At 32.5% G+C, this 26,622-nt stretch overlaps 2 protein-coding genes and 1 long non-coding RNA gene across 4 annotated transcripts in view; 1 reads left to right on the forward strand and 2 right to left on the reverse strand.

The window, feature by feature from the left end:
- Nop56 (Nop56 ribonucleoprotein) overlaps positions 1-26,622 on the forward strand; it is a 422,283-nt gene that overhangs the window by 107,717 nt on the left and 287,944 nt on the right. The window lies entirely within an intron of this gene.
- LOC145313133 (uncharacterized) overlaps positions 1-26,622 on the reverse strand; it is a 104,123-nt gene that overhangs the window by 68,997 nt on the left and 8,504 nt on the right. The window lies entirely within an intron of this gene.
- LOC145313132 (uncharacterized) lies at positions 18,699-21,781 on the reverse strand. The gene has a single exon (XM_080152404.1). It carries the CDS (start codon positions 21,668-21,670, stop codon positions 19,913-19,915), a length of 1,758 nt encoding a protein of 585 aa, XP_080008530.1. The 5' UTR covers positions 21,671-21,781; the 3' UTR covers positions 18,699-19,912.

Consider the following 26,622-nt stretch of genomic DNA (forward strand, 5'->3'; position numbering starts at 1 on the left):
TAATTGGCTGATTTTTAAGTCTCATCTCATTGAATCCTCTAAATTATTCAGGGATCCTAAGGGATAAGACAATGGACGGTAAATTCTTCATAATCTCATATGGTGATAAACAAAATTTACCCTTCTTAAGATAAAACCATTGGGGTCCTATGACAAACGCAGGAGTGGACACTTAACCTAACCTAACCTGTTTTAGACCTTCTTTTAGGTTTTTTTAATGCCTAACCCCTGCGGGGGGCTTATTTGTACATTCATATCTTAACCTAACCTAATCTGTATAGAAATACCTAATTAAATTAATATTTTAACACTCCTGCGTTTGTCCACTCCTTCGTTTGGGACTCCTGTGTTTGTCCTGGAACCATCATTAGTTGAAACGTTTGGACACTTAAATAAATATAACAACCAAACAAAATTTAATAAAAATACCAAAAGTTTTTAAACAAACGAATAAAAATAACGTAATTATGAAACTTTGGTTACAAGTGTAATTCATAGTCCAATGTCCCCTCCCTTCCTGGTATTACCTGAGCTGGATCTTTAAATCATTTAAATGGTGCGCCAAATCGGGGTGCGCCGAATTTCAGCCAATCACAGCGCGGCATTTCGTAAAATGCTTTGCTCTCATTGGTGGAAAGTTGGCTCATCCCAATTTGGCGCACCATTGAAATGATTTAAAGGTCCAGCTCTGAACAAAATTAACAAAAAATGTGGCTTACTGACATAATCTACACAAATTTAATTCTTCATGAAGAAAGAAAAAATAAGACTACTAGAAAACAATTTTCTAGTATAAAAAACTATATAACATGTTATCAAACACTCTAAAGTCATGGTTTAAATTATTGTTTAGTGTCTGTCTGTCTGTAAGTGTTTTATTTGTATTACATAAAGAAAGCACCTTGCACTAAATCTATCATACAAAACAGTAGATATAATTTTAGCAAAAGAAAATTTATTTCCCAATCAAATATTTACCCAAGAGCTTTACTAAATTGGGTTATTGAATACCCCCCCCCCCCCCCAAAAAAAAAAAAGGTAAAACTATATGTACCGATAAGTATTCCTAACTTTAAAGTACTTTTACTTTATAATTATTAGAAACATTGTTCATTTACGAATTAAATTCTTTTGGTTTTTTATGCACATCCTTTTCTCTGAATTATACATATGTTTTAACCCATTAGTGCCGAGCGCCACTTTTATGGGCCGATCGAGCTGTAAGTTTCAGGGAAGCTTTATAATGGTCAAAACGGAATTCGTATTTTTTTGTTTTGCTCTAGTGGCGTGCACAGGAAAGTTGCAAAAAAACCCGGTTCGGCTTGGCCATAAATACCAACCAGGCATTAACACCCGTTTTTGGTGCTTTCCCCCAGTTTTAAAACCCGGTTGACCTGTATAAACCCGGTTATTTTGACCAAAAATCGAAAAATGTAATTTTTGAACGCCAAAAGTGAGATGAACACTTTTTAGAACTTTGATACGATCCGTAATTGAAAACTACACAACCTCATGTAATCTAAAGAACTACAAGTATAATACGAAGCGATTTATTTCAAATTTCGTGTTTAGCCGGCGATTTCGGGTAAAAAAACCCTGTTTTGTTGTTGTTGTCAAAAAAGATCTATTAGTGAAACCGGGTAATAAAAATTTCAGACTCAAAATGGAAATGCCGAACCGGGCCTATATAGGGCGTAAAAAAACGATAAAAAAATCATATAAAAAATAATAATTTAAATAAAACGAATTCACAAATAGATGTACTTGTCAATAAACTTTAGATTTAACGAAAAAAATCAGCGACTTTACTATAAAAACAAAAAAGTTAGATGGGGTATTTTGAATTGTCATGATTTTCAAACTTTGTTGATCTATACCGGCAAACGGAAGTAAGCAAAACTGCCTGCTCCAGGGGGAAATGAAAGCCAGGGTAGTAGAGGGGGGATTCATACTGAGAATGATGCAATTATGAAGCCGGAAACCGTTTTTTTTTACATTTTCTGGCACCGGGTTTTAAAACCCGGTTCGGCACTAATGGGTTAAACAAATATTATTGATAAAATACATAAAAAAAAGATGCTTGAAAAAGATCGAATTTTAGAAGTAATGCTGCTCCACAACTGCTTCTTTGTATTCTGCTTCTTATGTACGTACATACGTCCATTCGTCAGAATGTGAAATTGAGTTAAGCTTTACACATGTAAAAAGCGATAGATTATGGAATGCGTTTGTCAAAAATGCTTTCATTCTTTTTTATGTTGAAATCATATATCTTTTTTAAAGATTTTTTAATAGTTCCTATTCACCGGATTCGAATGAATACGAGAAAATGTATCAATTTTGAATTTGGTGTTTTATCAGGGCTTTCTTCACCCCCCCCCCCCCCCCCCCACCCCCCCCTCACCTCACTTTGTGTAAAACGTAACTTAATCTAAATATTCCCATATCAAACGTTTTTTTACCTTCAGAACAATAGAAAATACAGAAAAGGGGTAGATTGCATTTTTTATTACTGCATGTTATTGCACTCCAGGAAGGGTAAAAATATTCAGAATAAAAATCTAAAAAGAAAAGTTAAAAATACTTCAGTACTTTATTTTTGGATGTAGAATAAACGTGTATATTATGACGGAGGAAATATTGTCGTCAATTTAGGTTGCTATTTACCCTGTCATTTATTGGTCAATTCGTCCATCCAAAGGAGGGAAGGGGATGAGTAAAGGAGGTGAAGGGAGTTGATTGTTATTTTAGCCCGCTGTGTGTTTTAATTTATCTGACTACATAAAAAATACTTTATATTAGAAAATTATTTTCATACTAACATATCCCTGTCAGAATATTCTGGCATGTTTTTTCATAACAATTATTATAATACTTTACTGGGGAACACGTTCTGCATATATAACTACTTTTTGTTAGGGTTTGGCCTCCGCAATTTATATGAAACGTCGCTAAATTACATATTTTAAACGCCATTTTGTTATACCAACAACCCAATGACGTTCAAGGAGGGGAGCAATAAAGTAAAAACAAGAATTGGAGGATGCCAACCAATCATGCACATTGCACCCCTAAAAACTTAAAATATTAATCTTAATATTAAATCTATCTCCCTCCCCCCAATAACAAAATTGGGCATAGGTAGGATTATGCAATCCACTTGGATCAAAGCACTCCTACAAACCAAGCAATTGTCTAACATTCTAACATTTTCTCCAATTTATTAAAAGCAGAATTATATTCTTTGTTGCCCTATCAATTTATAGAATGCAATTTTTAAGAATTGTTGATGATACTACAGTAATCAAATTTACTATGAACTATAACGCTTCTTTGGACATAATTCTCCTTGTTTTTTTTCCAAATTTTTTATATCAAGAAATGTAGATGCTCCATTCAATTATTAACAATGAGCGAGCATATGTTTTTCATGATAGAAATTGCGGCATTTTCCTTTTCTCTAAAGTATTATGTAAATAATTATATATTTGTATAAGAATTGTATTAAATTGTATACCAACAATTCTCCGAGCAGCTGACCGGTGTTTGACCCCCCTCCACCCGCTCCCTTTTAGTCTCCCCCCTGTACCTCCCATTCAATCATCCCCCTTTCAACGAGCTAGTCTACTCCCCACTTACAACTCCTTAATTAACAATCAACAGCTCCCCTCCCCCTTCCTCTTCTCTTTATTTATCAAACCACAAGTGTATATACAAAACTTTGAATATTATAAATAGAATGGGAACATTAATTAAGAAATAGAACATTGAATTATAATACAGTAAACTGTAAAATTAGTAACCGCATAGGATTGTTTGCGTATGTAACCCCTTTCCATTGACGTTTATTCAAGGGTGTGCCAGTTGGTCATTTTCGCGCATTCTTTGTATTGTATGAACACCTCAAGACCATACCAGACCTCTGTGCAAGTCTGCTTGAAACCACCTGCCTAAAGTTTTCTATTGTGTGCCTTTAATATCCTCCTTCCACTAACATAGGTAGCTCCAGTATTTAATAACTTTTAATCCAATAATCTTGTAATTCATAATTTAGATACTAAAACTAAACGATTAGTAGTAGCGTAGCAACTAATAAATTGTCTTGTTCATCAGAAATGGTTATTTTAGAAAAATCAATGAAGATAGGTCAAAATAATTGATTCTTTTATAATTTTCAAATTTTGTTTTTTAGATAAAAAATATTATTTACTAGTTGTTGCAGCAAGGGGTTCATTAAAAAAAGGGGTAGGGAGAGGCACAAAAATAGTGTAAAACCATAACCAGTCTTATTCTTGAATAATTTAACAGCCTTAAACAGAAATTGGACCTGTGTGAAACTGGAAAACTCAATTGACTCAGTAATTGTCGAATACTTAAAATCATTAAAACCATACTGCTTTATAAAATAGAACAAGGAAAATTCTTTCAAGCAACAACTATTTGAAGAAGCTGTGCCACCTATAAACGAAGGGATTCTTGTTTCCTTTAAATAAAAATAGCATGTTATTGCTGCATTACTTCTGGCACACTATTGTCCTTGTTTATTGTATGAATTAGTCTCTATCTGTCTTCCCCTCTACTTTTTTTTATGGCCAGGTGTTGTTAAAAAGGTGACAAATTTGACAATTTTTTTGTCATCAACAATTTTAAGAAGATAATCACTATGACACATTGCTTCTATTTAGATCTACTTTTGTTTATAAAGTTCAATAGTAGATTAACATTTTTTCTACCTTTCACCACCCAAAAATGTTAAATTATCAAAGGAAAAGTTCGCATTAAATTGGCTATTTTAAGTGTATAGTTAGTCATAGAGTCCAAAATATATTTTAAACAAGAACAATCATACTCGTAGCATCGCAGTAAAATTAATGTTGATATTAAGTATAATAATTTATGATAAGTTATTGAGTAAGAGAGTTTTTGCTTACTTCGTCGGACACACCAACAAACTACATCTTAGTCACAGAGTTGCTACGCAACTAACAAAAACGGCTAAATTCACATCTAGATTGACTAAGTTAATATCCAAGTTTAGTTTAAAAGCCATTAGATTTACAGCTAAGGTCTTAGAGTAGAGATCAATGAACTAAGATTTGCAGGGAGGGTTTATTAAACTAGTCCCCAAAGTCTTATGATAAGTCTTCTTATTCGTTGGCTTAACAACTTTGGGGACTATAATGAACTTTGATTGTTTGGTTCATCAAGTTGAGTGTACAAATGTTTTAACCACAAATTGTAATAAGGGAAAATTTGGTGTGTAATTATTGGGGAAGGATATCTTTTTGACGTCCATTATCTTATCCCTTTAAATCCCTGAAGATTTGACTACACAAATTTTGAAGGAAACTTAAGTATTTTAATCCTATTTAACATAAATTTTTATACAACAAGGATGACAACATCCATAAAAGCGAAGCACTGAAACGGTAGGACAAACGGACATTAACACTTGTATATTGTCTGAACTGAATAACAGGAATGTAAAAGTGTAATAGTCGAAGCAAAATTGTAAGTAAATTTGTTGAAAAACTGCTTGATACAGGATAATGTTTATGGACATACTTACATTCTTATGACTTGATTATAGAGTTGCTTTGCTTATAATATTGTTCTTTGTTGTCCCAGGAATCAATATACCAAAAATCAGATCAAACGGATATTTAGATTGCATAAAAATTTGTTGTTAAAAAAGTAGAAAAATCAAAATGTTTAAAATGGACGTACGTACATTCGGGTAATGATTATAGAGTTGCTACGCTTTCTAAATCGTACCTAACTACTAGAGGAATCATCATGCAAAGTTTGAAATCGATAGGACAATTCTAACATGCCTAAATTAACGAATAAAAGCTATCTATCTCGGACGGACGTACGGACGGACGGACCGACCCTAATTATAGAAAAGCTTTGCCTTTAATAAAATTCAGGAAGTAAGGTGTAATTAACTAAACAAAAGGGTAAAATTTTATACTTTTTAAGCAGCTGAAAAATTAAAAATTCTTTTAGAGAAAAAACAAGACGCTTCATTGTTATAACGATTGCATCCACTGTTAGACGATACGCATAAGTACGCATAATAACGAAGCGTTTCTATATTTAGGGTCTTAACGTCTGTCTGTATGTTACGGTTGGCTCTTTTCTTAATTTAGGCATATTAGAATTGTCCTATAAATTTTAAACTTTGGATGGTGATACCTGTAACAGTTAGGTATGATTTATAAAGCGTAGCAGCTCTATAACCGTTACCAGAACGTTCGTGCGTCCATTTAAAACATGCTGATTTTAACTTTTTTACAATGTGATTATCCTATTCATCTGATTCTAAGGAAAATGAATTTTTGAACAAAAAGGTATATACGGGAATAGTCCCTTTCGTAACATCGCCCCATAAGGGGCGATTCATCGTATTTTTAAAATGGCTTTTTATAGGTTACTTAAGGGTTAGGTTAGGTTATATTGGGTTAGGTGATTGCCCCACAGGGTTAGGTAATTGGCCCCGCAGGGTTAGAGCCTCCCGCAGGGGCTAGAAATAGGAGAAAAGCTACTGTGAAAAATACGAAGATGTTACGAAAGGGACTATACCCGAAGATACAATATTTTATACAAGACTTGTAGAAAAGGTTTGCTATTAAAAATATAATTGAATGTACAAGCATATTAAATAATTTAGAAATTAAAATAAAAATCATCTTCTCTAAGCGTTCATAATCATACATAATAAATTTTGCCCTTTTTTAAACGGTCTCCCTTTAAAAAAAAACAAGTTTAACATATTCATAAGCCGCGCAACCATAACATAAAACAATAAAATTGAAAAGTTTGTTTTGTTTTTTAAATCAATCACTGAACATGATTTTGCTGGGCGATTTCTCTTGAGAGGGTGTTGGTAACCCTTCAAGATAGTTATAAACCTTCCCAGGACCTATGAGAAGCTACATTGTAAAGGAAAACCCTATAGTTTTAGAGGTTAGCGAGATCCTTCGGTACAGACAGACAGACACTTACATAAACATCATGTTACTTTCATGTAAAGATATCAAATCAAATCAGCCATCAATATAAAGTCATTTTTTATACTTTAGATGTAAGCAAAATACGAAGATGACTTTACTTACAGAGTAGACGCGCGACTAAAAATTGGAATAAACAAAATTTAAACAATTTATTATATGAAAAGAGTTCGTTAAAATAATTTGATGATTATGCAATATATATCCTTTTTTTATTCATGGTAAATGGGATCGATATTTAATGGATAAAATATTTAGTTTGGAAGATTTTTTTTCCAGAGCTGGATCTTTAAATCATTTTAGTGGTGAGCCAGATCGGGGTGAGCCGAATTTCAGCCAATCACAACGCGGCATTTCATAAAATGCTGTGCTCTCATTGGTGAAAAGTTGGCTCACCCCGATCTGGCTCACCACTAAAATGATTTAAAGATCCAGCTCAGTATAACTTTAAAGCTGATTAATATCCGATGGATTAGAACCCATTGTCAGACATGCTGAAAAATCATGCAATTGATCGTATTGCAGACAATTTTCCACAAATATTAAAATGAATTCATAAAACTTTGTTGGTCCTAGTGTTTTGCCTTGAAGGCTAACAAAACTGTTTGCGATGTTATAAATTATCATTTTATATCCACGGAAAGCTGTCTATAATACGATGCGATAAATAAATATACTTCTCCTTTTTTCCCAGGTTATATCCTTACAAAATCCCCCCCCCCCTCCCTCTATGGACAAAAAAGGATGAAAATTTTGTGTTAAATAATGATCTTTAAGATCCCAGATGCTTTTAAAAAACAAGGATGACAACTATTTTAAAAAACGCAGCCCAGAGTTTTTATTCATTGGCTTTACAATTTTGGGGACTTTCATTAAATTTTGATAGGTTGGTTCATTAACTTGAGTGTTCAAACGTTTCAACCACTAATTGTAATCTAGAGAAGGAGTATTTTGTGTATCCTAATTCTGAAATGTATTTGTATTTGTTGGCTATTGCCTTTAGATCCCAAAGTTAAACTATGTAGTAAATAGGCATAACTATCAAATTATAGCTATACCTATGAAGATTATCAAATCAAGCGTAGAGATATGGTCCCCATCCTTCTCAATTCCTAATTAAAAGTTACATACAAAGTAGATTAAAGAATAGCTATGATATTAAAAATTACTCAACTAATTTTCTGTCATATATGGTTTCTAAGCACATTCAATAACAGTAGAGTACCAGTCTAGCCTTGGGTAGGAATCTAGAGTGATATTAGCGTCAATACTGACTATGGGAATGCTCTGGCTGTAGTGTATAAAAATTATTTAGAGGAAGTAGTCGGGCAGGTGTGATAAGCCCTCCTTAGTTTTAATATGTTTCTCTATCTCATTTTCTATCTATCTAGCTATCTTTAATTTATACAACATAAAATTGTTGTTTCTCTATCTTTTAGTTTTTTCTCTCTCTCTCTCTCTCTCTCTCTCTCTCTCTCTCTCTCTCTCTCTCTCTCTCTCTCTCTCTTTCTCTCTATCTCTCTCTCTCTCTCTCTCTCTCTCTCTCTCTCTCTCTCTCTCTCTCTCTCTCTCTCTCTCTCACTCTCTCTATTTATCTATCTATCAATCAATATATCTATTTATCAATCTATCTATCTTCCATTATCTTAACTTTAAAACATTTGCTAAATAGAAATTTAAGTAAAGCTAAACACTGGTAAGTTGTACAAAATTATTCAAATGGAATCTAATAGATAGTGATATTTGTACTAAATGTTATGTAAAAAATGATTCAGATCATGCAATTTTTTTCTGCAAATTTCCGAAATACTTCGCCCATTGTCTTGCTATTTTTCTAGATGAAATTTATTTCCAAGGTTGCCCTGAGTTCATTTTCCTTAAAGAAAATTTCTTTCTTTTTAACATCTATTATGAATGCTTTAAAGGTGACGATTTTGCTCAAATTTCGATGCTCATTTTAGCAGCTAAAGACAGGGCGCTAAAAATTAGTAAAGAACCTTGTCTATCAAGATGGAATGAAAACAATTATTTTTCTCAAACATTGCTTTTAGCTCAATTCTGTTCAAAATTATTAGATAAAGGTGGTATATCAACATATCTCATTGAAAAATTTATTAATTTTGTTTTGAAATATAAAGACAACACAAAATATTTTAGTATTTGATTTTTAAACTGTCTCCAAATATAACTAGATAATTTTTTTACAATATATTATAATATCGCTTGTTATTATCAATTTATGTGCTATTTTATAAACTGTATATATTAATAATCCAAGACTATGTGATTTAATTATGTATAGTTTGTTCTTAAAGGAATAAATTATTAAATAAGAAGAAGCTAAAGCTCAATTGAAAAACAATACTAAAGAATTTTGATATCTGTCCTATATCTAAGTTATTTTTATGATTTTATAGACTCTTTTATTCATTTATAGGACTGCTACTATAGTAATTGCAGATTTCCTCTTCAACGTCATATGATTTAAAAATTTATAAAGTTTAAAATTAATTCAAATGCATGATGAGTTTCTAAACTTGTAATATTATGCCTTATTATAACAGGTATCTTCAATAAATGTTTAAAATCAATAAGTATATTAATGTTAAGATAATAATAAACAAGCACCTAATTTAGAAACGCTTCGCTCTTTAAATCGACCAAACAAAAATTGACGCTCATCATACAATTAATCTACCTATCTATCCATCTATTTAATCTATCTATATGGCCTTGTGTTATAATGATATGAAATTATCTCTCCTGATTTCTCCCCCTTAATATTGATATTTTAATTGATATATACGCACACAAAAAAAGGATGAAATAAAGTATTACAAACTTTTTGAGAAACCGGTGGATTAGAACCGGTTCTCATCAATACGAAAAAATTATGTCTAGTATCGTAAAGTTTTCTACGAATATAAAAATGTACAATCATAAGATTAGAATCAGTTTTTTTAGACCGTACCTTCGGCATCTCGGGGCTAAAAAACTAGTTTTAATTTTATGATTATCTCTTTATATCCGCGGAAAGCTGTTTATAATACGATGCGAGAAATAACTATTATATATATGCTGGACGTGTTGTAATAAAATTGAAATAAGGATGACAATATCCATATAAGCAAAGCTCTGAAATGGAAGGACAAACGAACATTAACACTTGTAGAGTGTCAGATCTGAATAAATAAGCAGAATATTAATCATTAACGCATAGGTCTAAGCAAAATTGCAAGTAAATTTGTTGCACAACTGCTGAAATACATGATGCTGTTTAAGGATTTACTTATTTTTTAAGTCTTGATTATAGAGTTGCTTAGCTTATAATATTGTACCTTGTAGTTAAAGGAATTTGTATTCCAAAAATCAGATGAATATGATAATTCTAACATACAAAAAATTTGTTTTCACAAAAGTAAAAAAATCAGCATGTTTTATATAAATTTTCAAGTAACGTTTATAGTCGTACCTATGTTATAGGAATCATCATACAAAGTTTGAAATCTATAAGACAATTCTAACCTGTTTATATTACCGAAAAGAGCTAACCGTTACAGTTGTAGAAAAGCTTCGCTTTTAAAAACGTACAAACGATTTCAAGACATTACGCTACTAAATTCTATACTTATATACGTGGCTTAACTATATATTGTATCTGTACTAATTATATAAAATAATATAATCTAATGAACCATATAGTATAGAAATCACATAATATAGAGTAGTCTTACTCCTAAACTCTATACTTATATACGTGGCTTAATTATATATTGTATATGTACTAATTATATAAAATAATATCATCTAATGAACCATATAGTGTAGAAATCACATATTTTAAGGGATAAAGGGATGGGTCAATGATAAATCAATAAATCAATCTCCCCCAAAAGAAATAAAAGACATGTTTCTACTTGTATATCTTAACGGTCGGGGTTAAATAAAAGCTTTGTTAAATAAAAGGGTGAAGGAAGCGAAAAATGACTTTGACTCACTTAAAGTCGAAAATTCATTATCAAACTTGCAAAAAAACTAAATATATTTAGGTAAGCCTATCTTTTAAAAGCCTTAGAAGTTAACCTGTTTCAAAAGTAGGTAGAACTATTGCACATATATAGATATTAAATTTAACTTGAACTTGTAATTTAATAACCCTCAACTGTGGCTCAACACTTAGCGCACTCGCTCGTCGTCGGGGATGTAGTAGGTTCGAATCTCTGCTAAACACTGCAAGTTAAAGACGTTAAAAATGGTTCATACTGCTACTATATCAGGTGCGCGACATTAATAATTAGATTAGTGGGAATGTCTTGGCCCAAAACAGACGCAACTCTTTACCATGCACAGTTAGGACTTCTCAGACAAAGGTCGTGCAATTAAATGTTGGTTGTCTGATGGGCGAATTATTAGCGGAGTAAGTTTCAAGATGCGTGGAGAGATCTAGAACCCGAAGCGACACCAAGCCCCCTAAAGTCTTAACTTAATTTAACTTGAATTCATTGTTAGAAAAGAGTTTCTTTTTAAACATAAATTGAGATATTATTAATAATAATTATCAGATTATCGATAAGAATATGAGGCAAATTTGCTTTAAGAACGGCGCGTCAGCATTGACCACTTTTATTAGGCGTCATAGTGTCAATTTAAATAATTCAAAGTTATATGTCAACCCATATGCTTAGCAGGAACGCTCCCTTCCATCCCTGTTGATATAATTGTTTCTGGTATTGATTTTTATTTCCCCCTCCTGCTTTGTAAAAAGGTCAATTTTAGAATCAATATCATAAAGAATACACTTGCAACGTTCATTTTGGTAAAAAGGTGTGTTTTTCTTTTAATAGCGAAGATACTCTAACACTAACAGATTTTTTACTCCTAAATTATTTACAAGTCTAAAGTTTATTAATTAATTTTCTCGTATTCATTCGAATCCATACGAAAAAACTATGTCTAGCATCGTATTATATCCAGTTTTCTACGAATATAGAAATGTACAATCATAAGATTAAAAAACTAGTTTTAATCTTATAATTGTACATTCTATATCCGCGGAAAGCCGTTTATAATACGATGCGAGAAATAACTATCACGTGTTTTTTTCTGTTCAATATCTTTTTGTATTGTTACTTATTGTGAGCTGCACTAGCCTCTAGGAGCTTAAAAAATAGGAGGGCAAGCACGCAGACTCCAAGATCTATTTTTTTCTGTCAAACCGTTTAGACAGTTTAAATATTTTATATGTTACCTAATATTTGCAGAAAACAATTGTTTTTAGAAAAATTCCAAATTTGCACCTTACGCACATTTGAACATAATTATTTAAACAGATGTAAAGACAGACAAAGTAACTTATAGAGTAGCATTTCATAAAACGTTCTAAATAAAGACATTCTTGATTTTAATTTACCTTACTTCACGCAATGACAAGTATTCTGAAATCATAACGGACTTATATATCCATAACGACTATATCCTATTATATAAAGTAGTAAGCTTTTTTTGTCTATCCCGAAGGATCTCGCTAACCGCTGAACCGAAATTGTTCTCCTTTACAGCGAAGCTTCTTATAGGTCCTGGGAAGGTTTTAACTATTTTTGAAGAGGGTTTCTTCACCCCCTTCCCCCCAAAAAATGTTTTTAACTCTTTTGAAACTCAAATTTAAAATGGGATGAGGTCGACTTTTCACCCTCCTACCAGTGCCCCTAGAGGCTTCTAGGGGCGTAGCCGCTAGTGTACATTAAAGTAGCGAAGCAATAACAACCTAAAAATATTGAAAATGATTATTCTATAGAGAGAAGGTAGATTGACATTACATTTAGATGTCCGTCTTAAAACATCTAAGAAAGATTCTCCTTGAATTGAATCTTTACAATTTTTTTTATCTTTATTTGTTTTTAAGAACAACTGTCTGTATGTCTGGCAACATACAGTGTTGCTAATAAAGACGTGTTTAATATTATTTTACATAATCTGCCCATACTTCCTCTCAAGATAAGCTTACATATGTCCATCCTTATTTACCCTAACATGGGTGTCACATAGGAGAATACTTCCCATTGATTACGGAAAAGTTTTTCCAGTATGGTTTCGAAATCGATTAATATCAGCTGAGTTAGAAACCGGTTCTCATGCATATTGAAAAATTATGTATAACATCGTTTTACAGACAATTTTCCAAGAATATTATAATTAAAATAAAAAAATTAACACCTGTTTTGTTAAACCTGGATTTCTGCTAGTTTTAATCTTTTTTATTTTCATTTTAATATCTGCGGAAAGCTGTCTATACGATGCGATAAATAAGCAGATAAATAAAATCAATATTTCCACTAAACATTTTTAACTACGGTTAAATAAGTAAAATATTTTGACACCCGTAACTTCCATCTTTAATGTTATAATTCTGACCCTAAACACGAAAGGTTATATCCTTATCTATGTTTCTTTCAAACAGTAAAGTTTTAAGGTAAATATTAGCACAGACACCCTTTAAAAATTCTAATTTTCCTAAAAAAAACTCTTATTCAATAATATTCCTGTATTATATTCAAGTATTCTTTTTCATTTAAAAAAAAAATTAATTTGTTGTTATTACTCTTCTTATTGAAAGAAATATAATAATAATTGCTTTTTGAAATGATGTAACATCGTGAAAACACTATTGTTATCTTGTGGGCTTGTGTTACAAATCTATTTTGAATGACTTGGAAAAAATTCAGGTAAAAAGGAACCTACTGAAAAGCATAAGTTATAAAAGTAAGAGGATGTCTGTCTGTTTGTCTGTGTTTACCGAAGGATCTAGCTAACCACTGAATCAATGCGGTTCTTTTAAAGTGTAGCTTTTTACAGAGGTGGATTCTTTTAAAAAAATTTCGCTTAGTGGATTTGGTGGATTTTTTACGAAAACAATTTTGCCCCACTAAGCGATTAGTGGGGCAAATTTTTTTTAAGAATCCACCTCAGGCTGTTTATAGCTTTTTGGGGGGATGGAACCACCACCCTCCAAAGAAAAATCGAATACGCCTCTACACCCCCTCTACTTAACTTATAATTGTTTAAACATTAGATTTTCCTGATAAACTATGATATTTTTATATCAATATTGCTGTTTTTAAATCTAATTGTTAAATACATGTACTAGAACATATCAAAGTTTGAAGGTCATATCTCAACCAGGGAGGGAGTACTGGCCCCCCAAAGTCGACTACAGAAAATCCATTTTTTTAAGAAAAATGCGCTAAAACCATTTTTATATGTTGACACCTAAGTTTTTAATTTTCAACTTTACTGTACATTTTCAACAAAAACTTAATTTTTTTTTATTGTTTCATAATTTCCCTTAAAAAACGAAGAAAATAAGCCATTAATCATTAAATTCTGATAACTATAAGTGGGGTAAAATTGCTTTCAAAAAAGTGCTCATAAAAAAAACACACTGTATATACATATTTCTTAACCAATTTAATGATTCCTTTTACCCTGTGAAACATAAAGCTTAAGATGTTGCTCTATAAAGTTAAAGGTTTTTATGTTATTAGCAGGATATGCATGTCAGTGGTGTTTGTTTATTTTGTTTTATTTACCCCAAATTAACATATTTTCAAAAGCGAAAATGCTCTACAAATTATCTAGAAAATGAGATAAAAAAACCGGACACCCTTCCCCCCCCCCCCCCGTTAATGATTAAAAATCATTAGTATCCTAGATATAAAATATCACTATAACAAACAAAAAAACTTACTGCTTTATGTGATAGGATATCAGGTTGAGGAAAAGTGCCTAATTTTGTAAGCTTAATAATTTAATAATCATATTATATAAGTCCTCATTTAATAGGATAACAGGGTGTCTGTCTGTCTTTGTATACCTAAGGATCTTGCTAACCACAGAGCTGATATGATTCTCACTTACAGTGTAGTTTCTGATCTGATCCTGGGAAGGTTTTTAACAATTTTGGGAGAGGTTACCACCACCAGAAATCACCCCTTGGAAAAAAAACTATTTTTTACTTTTATTTTAAAAATAAAACTGTAAGTGGTTAGACTACCTGTCTCTATCCATACTCTTAGAGACAAAAGAGAAGTTTCAAGTTGAACAGCCAAGCAATAATTTTTTTATCTAAGATAAAGAAACACTCTAAAAGTTCGTTTTTTGTGTATTTTTTTCCTATAAAATAAAAAAACGTTCTAAATAAGTTTTTACCTGGACAATGTTGGGTCACTTTTTTTCTTAGATAAAATCAATCATATTTAGTATTGAATTAAGAGATATATAAACATTTTATTCCAAGTTTTTTTCTTGTAACTTTTCCTATAGTATGCTTTGTCTTTTTGATTGTGTTAACTATTATTTTACAATTTCTTACAAAAGTAAATATAATTTACTTTAAGACTACCTTCTGGAGCTAGCTTTGCAAAAATAGAATATTGGAAAGAAATTCTTTTTTAAAAGACTTTGTCCACATTAGCAATTTTTATTCGGTGATTTTAGATCTAATTCTTTTCACACTAATAAACTTTTTAATCTCATACCAAAAAAGAAAAGAAATTAATTTTACAAAAAATTAAGTTCAACTGAATTAATTGTCAATTTTTAAAAGCGAAGCTTTTTTATAATTAGGGTTGGTCCGTCCGTCCGTCCGTCACAGAGAGTTAGCTCTTTTCGTTAATTTAAACAGGTTAGAATTGTCCTATCGATTCCAAACTTTGCATGATGATTACTATAGTAGTTAGGTACAATTAAGAAGGCGTAGCAACTCTATAAACAATACCAGAATGTCCGTACGTCCATTTTAAACATGTCGATTTTTAACTTTTTTTACAACAAATTTTTGTATGTTAAAATTATCCGATTCTTCTGATTTTTGGAAAACTGATTCCTATTACAGCAAGGTATAATGTTATAAGCGAAGCATCTCTATAAACAAGTCCCAAAAATGTAAGTATGTCCTTAAACAGTATCATCTATTTATGCAGTTTTGAAACAAATTTTCTTAAAATATTGTTTGTATGATGCATTAATATTCTGCTAATTCAGTTCTGACAATCTACAAGTGTTAATGTTCGTTTGTCCTTTCATTTCAGAGCTTCGCTTTTATGGATGTTGTCATCCTTGTTTAAATGTTGTTTATCAAATCGTAGCTGTAAATTTTTAAACCGGCTGCGATTGTTCTTCAGAGACCGTGGCTGTAGGTGGCAAATTTGGGCTAGCAAGATAACGACTGCAGATGTGACTGCAAAGTTCTGATCCTTTATATGAACATGTTTTATGTTATAAAAATGAAATTTGAAATAAAACTATCTTTGTGCGTACAGATTTCTAATAATAGAATCAAAAGAAATGAAATATTCCAATAATCATAATGTTGAAAAATGCTGACTTTATTTTTGGCATTCCTATCTTCTTAATTTGGGACAACTTACGCCCCTAAAAACTAATAAAAACAAGGACCGTTTTGTCCATTCTAATGACTTCAGGATGGTACTTCCACCCGCCAATGGAAATCGCCAATGGAATGATATAACCCCCTTTAAAAATGATTTTTACTTTTTTTTCAAAAATAAAATGTAGAGTGGAGACTTAAGTTTAAAAATAAAGGAAATTGCTAAAATTTTCACGCTTAGGAGGTCTCAAGGCACTTGAAATATTAAGGACTTGGAACCAAACCTTTTCAAGTGGGTAAACTTCCCCCTCCCTCCCTATCCTACTTCTTTTCAAATGACAAAATACTCCCCTCTTCCCCATTTTGAAGAGTACACATCCATATTCATATATATTGAATTGGTTATTGTCATCAAACATAAAGTAACAGAGACCAGTTTTATTCAAAATAAATAGAAAATATGAAAGATAATGTTTTTTTTTTTCAAGTGCACCTACGACTTTAGAATTTATAAGTGTTTATGTCCGTTTGTCCTAACGTATTCGCTTTATGGATGTTGTCATCCTTGTTTATGTACAAAAACGTCATAATAGTTATTTCTTTCATAGCTGGATATAATACGATGCTAGACATTCCTATCCACCGGATTCGAATGAATACGAGAATAGTTATTTCTCGTATCGTATTATAAACGGCTTTCCGCGGATATAGAATGTACCTCCGGCACCACGGGGCTAAAAAAACTAGTTTTAATCTTATGATTGTACATTTCTATATTCGTAGAAAACTGGATATAATACGATGCTAGACATAGTTTTTTCGTATGGATGAGAACCGGTTCCTATCCATCGGATTCAAATGAATACGAGAAAATCCTTTACAGTTATTTGGTTGCTAAATTTATATATATATACTTGTCGCTGATTATTATTGAAATCATTGAGTTTTTATCTTTGTTCTTAAAATGACATATGCTTATGGGGAAATCCCCCCCCCCCCCCCCACCCACCCATGCAAAAAAAGGGTTTACTAAGAACGCCGTATCTGAGAATTCAATATCATGATGAAATTTGAACCAACCAAGATTATCCTCTAAAATGTAAAACTTGCTGAAAATATACCTATAAAAGCTATTAATATTTTACTCAAGACTTTTCAAGCATTTTTTTAGACAGAATTTTTTAAATAAGAAACCAAATACAATGCTCTATGTAAAAGTATTTGAACTACTATTTAATATTTATAAACGGTTTGGGATTAGTTTTGAAATCTAAATTTAGTTTAAACACCAAAAACTACATAATATGTATTTTTAAACTTATAGGTTAAAACATCGAAGGTTAAGTATCATTTTTCTTCAAATTACTTTATGGGGTTTAATTTCTTTTCGAAGAATGTACAGACTTCATGAGTTATAGAGTAACTATGCTTCACAAAAGATTAGAATAAAACAATAAATAGATTTCACATATTTATTCAAATCTTGACAAAATTATAAAACATAAAATAGAGTAATGACATAAAAAATTTATAAAATATCACAGCTAGAGCATGTTAAATTATATTGTAGATTTTTGCGTAAAAAATGGCTGGTTAGTTTAGACTACGCATGGTTAAACTTAATTTGCTGGATTATTGGACTAAGGGACTGCTTATCTAAAAAACAAATTTAAAATTTTAAGATTTTTAAAACAATAACTATATACTAGTATGAGTAGTTTAATATGTTGAATTTGTCCTTAAATATTTATTTACCTTGTCCTAATATTTTTTTTAGGAAAACTTAAACCTATCCTTTAGCCCTAATACAATTTTACAGAACCACAAATAAACAGCCCCCCCCCCCCCTCCCCACACACACACACACACTCAAACACACACACACATAATTTCACATATGTTATAATAAAAATTATAGCAAAGTAAACCACTTTCAGAAATTTCAAAATTTTCTTATGGATTGGGATATATGATCTAAATTTTATAGCAGAACAGACAAGAATTTTAAAATGAATGTGTAAAAATATACTATTTAAAATCTAACTTAATCTTTATTGAAACAAAATGTTTTGTTTTTAATTTACTTTTTCCTATCCCAGATTAATAAGTAGTAGAAAATCCTAGATTTTGATGAGAAAATGAAAAGTATTAATTTCCCATCCAACTGTTTGTAGCCAGCCATATGTGTGTAAGTTTCTGTTTGATTGGCCGCATAACAGGCCGCAGCAGACTATACGCAATATTGCGTACACACCTCAGGGAAACACAGGACAATTGCAGATAAATTGATCTATAACATAATCTTTTTCCTATATATTAAAGTTACAAAAACTAATAATTTAAAAGGGAAGGATTATTATAAGACAATGGCCAATAAATAGTTGTACAACTCTAATGATAATACAATAAAATACCCCTTCTGTAGATTACAATCAATAGTTGAAACGTTATGACACTCAATGAAACAACCAATCAAAATTCACTTAGAGTCCCCAAAGTTGTACAAGCCATCAAATAAGAAAACGTTATTATAAAACTTCGGGTACTAGTGTAATCACCAGCCCAATGTCCCCTCCCTCCCTGGTTATAGACAGAAATTAAAAATTAATACACCCGCATTCAGTTTTTAAGGAAAATTATTGATAAATCCTAATGTCTTATTACCAAGAGATTTGGACTCTAATATCAGGGGAACTTGTATAAGATGGTAAAAATAGAGACAGTTATCTTTACTAGTGGCTTAATTATTCTTTAATTTGTCCTGGGAACACACACGTACAACTCACACGCACAGACGCAGAAAAATGAAGACATGTCCTCGTGAGAAATATCTGTAATTGTCATGGACAAAGTATTCTAAAAAAGACAGAATTAATGTTAAGAATAAAATAGTTTTCATATAAAAAAAAACTTTAAATTTGCGTATTAACTTAGGTCTAATTAAACTTGTTTTAATGTTATATTTTTTTCATTTTAATATTCGCGGAAAGCTGTCTATCCCTTACCCCAAACCATGAGAACTATTTCTGTTAACGTGAGAACAAGAAAAAGTGAAAGCGAAGTAACCAAGCCAGATTCTACCAACAGAAAATCAGGGAAAATATTCTGATAAAAAATTTATATAAAAATACACAAAAATTATCATTTGATTATCAGAATATCGTCCCTTTTATAATGTTTAGACACAATTTTTTCACTATTAATATTATTTTGTCTTTTTTTGGTTAGAATTAAAGCAATTTTCAATGTCTATTGGATGTAGTAAGAAAAAAATAACTTTGAGTAAATGTGTCTTTTTTTATTAAACTTGACAACTAGATTTAATTATCACAGGTTTGAGTTTTGATTCGACAACAAATTTTTGGTATCTGCATGATTCTCTCGACATCCCTGCTAAACATTGGCGCTCATATTGACATCAAATTGTCAACAAAAAGTGTACTTTGTCAACAGGGAATCTTCATTGGTAACAAATATTAGTGTTCAGTTTTAAGAGAAATGTTAAGCTTGATTTTCACTGACTAATTATGGTAACTACAAACAGTAATAGTAGAACTGGTAACATTGCAGCGGTGGCGGTTGAGCCGCCTCGAGCGGCTGCCGTGCTTGGCTGTGGCGTGGTTGTTGGCAGCCGCCAGTTGAACCGCGGGTGCTTGGGCTGCTCGTGGTAATAGCACTCCGCGACTCTAGACATTCTCATTCCATCTCGTGTGGGCGCCTGGCCGCGCTCACAATTATTTCCCGCCTCTTGCAGGTATATCTCGCCTTTTTTGGTAGTGGCACCGACAAAACATTCATAACCGTCCATGTCTCGCCGTTCTGTGTAGGTATAAATCACGCCATCTTCAATCCACTGGCCTAGGCATTCATACTCCCGCTCCTCATACACCTCACTACGGTTGAAACAGTTGAAAATTGTGTAAAACATAATTTCAGGATTATTGCAGTCACTGTAGAGCTTGGCGCAGAGGCCGTCTGTGTCAGGTATGACTCCAGTATACTCGCCTGTAAACATATAGGGCGCCTTTTCAGTAATCTCCATCCGGCCTTGGGTAGTCCAGGCACGATCCAAGAAGTTTTCATCCCGGCATAGGTCATGGTCAGGGGTGGAAGAATCGTACAGGCTGACTTGAACCTCCAATGTGTTTAATCCACGTTGTTTTAGCCAGAAACATTTGTAGACCTGATCCCCGCATTGAGTTCTGGTCAGGACTAGGTACCGTTCAGAATTGCCAGATCTGTGAGGGATACATTTGCCTGTGTAGGTCTTGAAGTTTCTGTGATCCTTATACAAGACTGTGTCACCCTGGAACTGGATGTGCTCCCAGTCACCTTGCACCCAGTCTGGAAACATGCAGGAGCTGGCAAGATACGGCCAGGATGGAGATTCTTTGGGCTTCAGGATCAGATTTTCATAGCCGGACTCTGGAGACTCCAGGTTGGACACACAGGTAGAGTCTGAAGACAGGGCCAGGTTGATTTTACCGGTAACCGGATCTTCTTTGTATATTCCGCAGCGGTAGCGAGGACGATCGCCGGTCAGAGTAGCGCCAGTATCCATAAGGGCTACATACCGTTCACCCGCCCTGCCCTCCCAGTCGCCAAGGCAGTGAAAGGACAACTCCAATTCGCCGAAAGAACAGCCGCGAAACTGCAAGTTAAATCCAAAACCAAAGGGGCAGTCAGAAATTTCAGACTCCTGATTCTCACACTCCAAATGGTTGCCGTTCCCATCATCTGTCACAGAATATGCGAATGTGTAAGCTCCATTGAAGGGACAGTAGGTTGGACTAACGGCCGGCTCCCCCAAAAATCCCTTGGTCCGATACAGCATTACTTCAGAAACTCCAGTTGTGGCTGGTTCCAATATATCATCCTGTGTCACACAAGTTGCCAGGGCAGCTTCCTCCGTTGTAAAACACTTGTTCAGACCTCGAGTGTGGATTTGTAGGATGTTGGATGACCGCAAGGCTAGATGGAAACATCTGAAGCAGGTCAAACCGCCAGAATCTTCTTTCAAAATAACATTGGATCCAACCCGTCTGTAGCAGTACCCCCAGACTGTAATACTATCATATAAAATAGAAATATTGCTGTATGAAATATCATTATTTGCTCCGCTGCTGCCAACCGCCGCTGTTCCCTGTTGCAGCGGCGATATAACCCGCTGTGTCTCGTAAACTCCCTGATAAACGGCTGGGAAATAGCAAATGCTGGACACACGGTTAAACCAGGTTGTGATCATTAGAATTATTGTTTGTAAACACTTCATAATGTTTGGTAAGGAACAAATTATATCTTTTTTTTTGCTAACTTTAGTTCGTTGTATTCATTTCACTTTAATTTATTTTTTTTGATATTGCATTTGGTAACTTAACATAACATGTGCACTGATGGAAAAGTAAATAGATACTAAAGCATAATTCACAGTTCATGTGTGCGTGCATGAGTGAATGACGAACGGACGGACGGACGGAAATTGTTTGACCGGTGTGTTGTGTAAATTATCTTCTTCTGTTTCCTATAAAAATTTCCCCTGACAACCACCCCCCCCCCCCACTCCTCAACTTTTCCTTTCCCGTTAGTAGTTATGAATGACTGCAACCCCTCCCAAACTTAACACATTGAAAAATAATTGGAATTTTGCATTAATTTTATACAAATTTAGAATTCTCAATTCAATTCTATTTTATTAGCGCGCCTACTCTTTTTATTAGAGTCTGCCTGTAAGAAACTTATCTAAGTAAGTTGTAGAATTGACTTTCCTTGCTTATTGCCTTATTTAAAAAAAATAAAGACATATGTAGATTGCTAAAAATAAGGAGGTTATCATATTTACTATTATTTACAAAATTGAATTAATAAAAATGTATAGAATTAGATTTTTTAAAATAAGGAGGCTCTAACAAATACAGTGTGTTTTTTTTATGAGAACTTTTTAGAAAGCAATTTTACCCCACTTATAGTTATCAGAATTTATTGATTAATGGCTTATTTTCTTTGTTTTTTAATGCAATTAATAGAACATTAAAAATATAGGTATTTCAGTTTTTTAATTAAAAAATACAGTAAAATCTAAAATTCAAAACTGAGGTGACAACATCAAAATGGTTTTAGCGCATTTTTCAAATCTTCTACCCTTTGCAAGAAAAAAATTGGATTTTCAGTAGTCGTCTTTTGGGGGCCAGTACTCCCTCCCTGATTGAGATATGAACTTTGATATATTCTAGTACATGTCCCCAATAGTATCTGTATCAATTATTAGCTCTAGATCTCAACTTTGAAGCGTTTTGCAGCCATTCTTGCAAAAGGTAGAAGATTTGAACATAAGAAAAATCATAATAATCATAATATCATAATCAGTTATTTATCTATACATTAAATGTGCAAACTATTTTGGTCTTAGAGATTGACTAGAAATTACTTAATTAATTATTGTTCTTGTTGTACATCAATCTTATTTATGTGTATTTTTTAAATAGAAATGTCTATTTGTCTAAATGACTTTTAAAACTAGCATTTGCATCATTCTATTATTACTGTATTTTTATGTGTTTTTTTTAGTTCAATTGAAATATTCTAGAAATAGTAGGGGCTAGAAATAGGAGAAAGGCTACTATGAAAAAACGACGAAACCGGAAACTTCGTTTTCTTTCCATGATCCAAAATTCTTGTTAACTTCCACTGTAGACCACTTCCTTACCTTTCTCCTGTAAAGAACGAACCCCCCTCCGCCCTCAAACTTACGCACAAATTAGTGTGCGCGCACCTTTTCCGTGGCGCGTGCCAGGCCCGGATTGCCGAAATTTCCCATCGCTCTCTGGTAAACGCGCGAAACACAAGTTGAAAATTTGTTATTGGAAAATTAAAGGGGTAAGAAGAGGCGCACAATAAAGGGGTGGGGAGCGATAATTGATGAAAAGGGGAAAAATATACTTTTCTTTTGAAGAAAATGGGAAGGATTTTTTTGGCTCCTCCTATTTAAATGTTTTTAGATGGTGAGATGTTCAATAAGAAATCAAGATAAGATGCTGTAAATATCAGAAGGATGGGTTTATTTTTTAGTTTCTTGTCTTTGAAAACTCAAGAATTTAACAAGTAACCGAGCATTCGACTTTTTATTCAATCTATAATACAAAGAAGAACGATGTCTGTATGTTTGTTTGTCTGTGTGTCTGTTTGTTTGTTTGTAGCGAAGGATCTCGCTAACCGCTGAACCGAACGGGTTCTCCTTAACAGGGTTGCTTCTCATAGGTCCGGGGAAGGTTTATAACTATTTTCTTGGAGGGTGGGACACCCTCAACCCCCCTAAAAAATTTAAAATACCCTCCCCAAAAAAATTCTTTCTTTTTAAAACTAAAATTAAAATAGTGCGCTCGACTTCCCCCCCCCCCCCCATAAAAAAATATTCCCCCCCCCCCAAAGAAAATTTTTTTTAGATTTATTTTTTTAAATCTAAATTACAAAAAAATGGTTTGATCAAACCTCTTGGTGCAAAGCCCCTAGAGGCTAGGGGCGAAGCCGCTAGTGTAAAATAAACAATTATTTTTTTTCTAGAGTAAACTATTTTTATCTCAGATTTTTTGGTAGTAAAATATGACAATTTAATTCAAAGCCTTTATTTTTATTGAATAAGGTGTTAATGATTATATTAAACCAGATTATTTTATTATAAAAAAAAACTTTTTTATAACCGTTATTAAAAGAAATCATAAGTAAATTACATTTTATATTTGCCCTTTTCACTGCTTGTCTTTTCTGAGTCAATTAAGTACAAAATTAAATACAAAGTATATTAAAGCAAAGCTTCACTTCCATTAGGTCCAGCATTATTAAAAAACCCTTAGACAATTTTTTTATGTAACACAACAAAGAATTAACTTTTCTTTCTCAAAGTCTGGAGAATTTTCTACTATATTTTAATTTTGAGTTTTTACATTACAGTAGGTATCATAAAAATAGCAGGGGTTTTTCACATTTAAAAAAATACAAAATTGACTCTAATTTATCTGCAAGTAAAAAATGACAAATCTTTTTTGAATATTGTATTTGATTATTATTCCTCATTTAAAACTAACAGGATGTTTCAAGGACGTTCAATTTGGGGGGGGGGGGGGGGGTAAAGGGGTGATTAACCCCCCCTCCCCCCAAATGTATATGGGGGTGCTCTAGGAATTTCAAAATTTTGAAATTTAATTTTAACCCCCCCCCCCCCAAATGAAAAAGCTTGGACACCCTTGGGATGTTTAATGACAGTCTGTTTGTACCGATTGATCTCGCTAACCGCAAAAACCGATATGATTCTCCTTTACAGCGTAGCTTTCATAGGTCTTGGGAAGGTTTATAACTATTTTGGAAAAGGTTACTACCAACCTCCTGAGAAAAATCTTTCTTTTTGAAATTAAAATTAAGTTCACCTAGAAAACTGTGCAAAGTGGCATCTAAACAATTATAAAGAAGCCGTTAATAAAAATGGACATATGGCATATTAAGGATATTTTCTGTTATGCAAAAGCACTGTATAATAAAATATGTGCAATATTTAAACACGTATTTGCCTTTAACCAATTAAACAAGAACGCACAATATTCATTTATAAATATTCTAAAATTGATTCATTTGTTGGAGTGGAGAGTGTATGAGTCACAACGTGCATTATATAATAAGCTTTCTCGTATTCATTCGAATCCGGTGGATAGGAACCGGTTCTCATCCATACGAAAAAAACTATGTCTAGCATCGTATTATATCCAGTTTTCTACGAATATAGAAATGTACAATCACAAGATTAAAACTAGTTTTTTTAGCCGGTGCCTTCGGCACCACGGGGCTAAAAAACTAGTTTTAATCTTATAATTGTTCATTCTATATCCGCGGAAAGCCGTTTATAATACGATAGGAGAAATAACTATTAAATTACTTTCTGCTCCTATGGTAATTTTTGTAACATTTTTAAGCTATCCAAACAAAACTATTGGATTACTTTTTAAAATAGACCAGCGGCTACTACGTAAAGGCACTGAGAGGGGATATGAAAATACCTTAAAACCACCCCAAACTTTAATCTGATAATAAATAGCCTAAAACCATGTTCAGTTCAGTAATTATTGAGAACCTAAGCTTCAAACAACAAAACTTTTAGAAAGAGTACCTTTATTATCAAATTTTATAGAAGAAGTAGTTTAGTGATTTTAAATAAAGGATAAATAAAAACACGAGAATTTGAAAGAAAAAAAATAACCTTATTCTTATAATCAAAGTTTTATGCTGATTTCTTTGAACGTTATCAACGATGGAAAGTAATGAATATATGTGGATATAATGACAAGGGACAATTTGCTAATATGGACCTCATTTATTGATCAGTTTGTTTATTCAGTAGTAAGGTAGGGAATGGGGTAAAGGGGGTAGATACCCCCAATATCGTTAATTTAGCTAGCTGCGAGTATTAATTTTTAAGAGTACATACAAATCTGAAGAAACATGAAAGTAATAATGTATTATTTTGAAAAATATCCAAAATTAGAATTAGCAATAGTTAATAAACATTTGACGCATTCTTGTAAAAATAGACTGATGTATAATTTATTAGATTAAATTCCTTTTTAATAATGCAGCTACTCAATAATTATATTATTTTCCAGTATGGCTTCGAAACCGGTTGGTATCCTGGATTAGAAACGGTTCACAGCCATACTGAAAAATTATGTAAAACATCGTATTACAAACAGTTTTCCACGAATTTTAAAATAAAAATCATAAAACTATTACCCGTTTTGTTAGCTCGAGACTTCGGCCCTTGGGGTTAACAAAATAGTTTTACGCTTATAATTTACAGTTTTATATCCACGGAAAGCAGGCTATAATACAATGCGATAAATTCAATAAACGACCTATATGTTAAATGTTTCTTATGAGAAAGGTTTCGTGATTTTTCCATTTTCATAAACATAGGTGTCCAATGGTTAGTGGTAAAGCAATGTTTATGCCTCTCAAACTTTGAAACCCCTTATTTTACCCCCCTCAATTAAAAAAAATACATTACATAACCTCCTAAAATCTCAGAATGCTGCAATTTTACCACCCTCAAATAAAAAGCTTGGACGTCCATGTTAATTATATCTAAAAATTGTTAGAAAATTAAGTTTTACCCAGTTGCATAAAAACTCAACAAATTATAACAAAACCTTATCAAACATTACGAATGGAAATTTTAAGAAGCCT

The sequence above is a fragment of the Acartia tonsa genome, chromosome 3 (assembly GCF_053477335.1).
Source record: "Acartia tonsa isolate MP-2025a chromosome 3, ASM5347733v1, whole genome shotgun sequence".
NCBI classification, from domain to species: domain Eukaryota; kingdom Metazoa; phylum Arthropoda; class Copepoda; order Calanoida; family Acartiidae; genus Acartia; species Acartia tonsa.

What these genes read in the sequence shown, in the direction of transcription:
- LOC145313132 (XM_080152404.1), bottom strand. Translation starts at nt 21,670, where the DNA reads ATGAAGTGTTTACAAACAATAATTCTAATGATCACAACCTGGTTTAAC.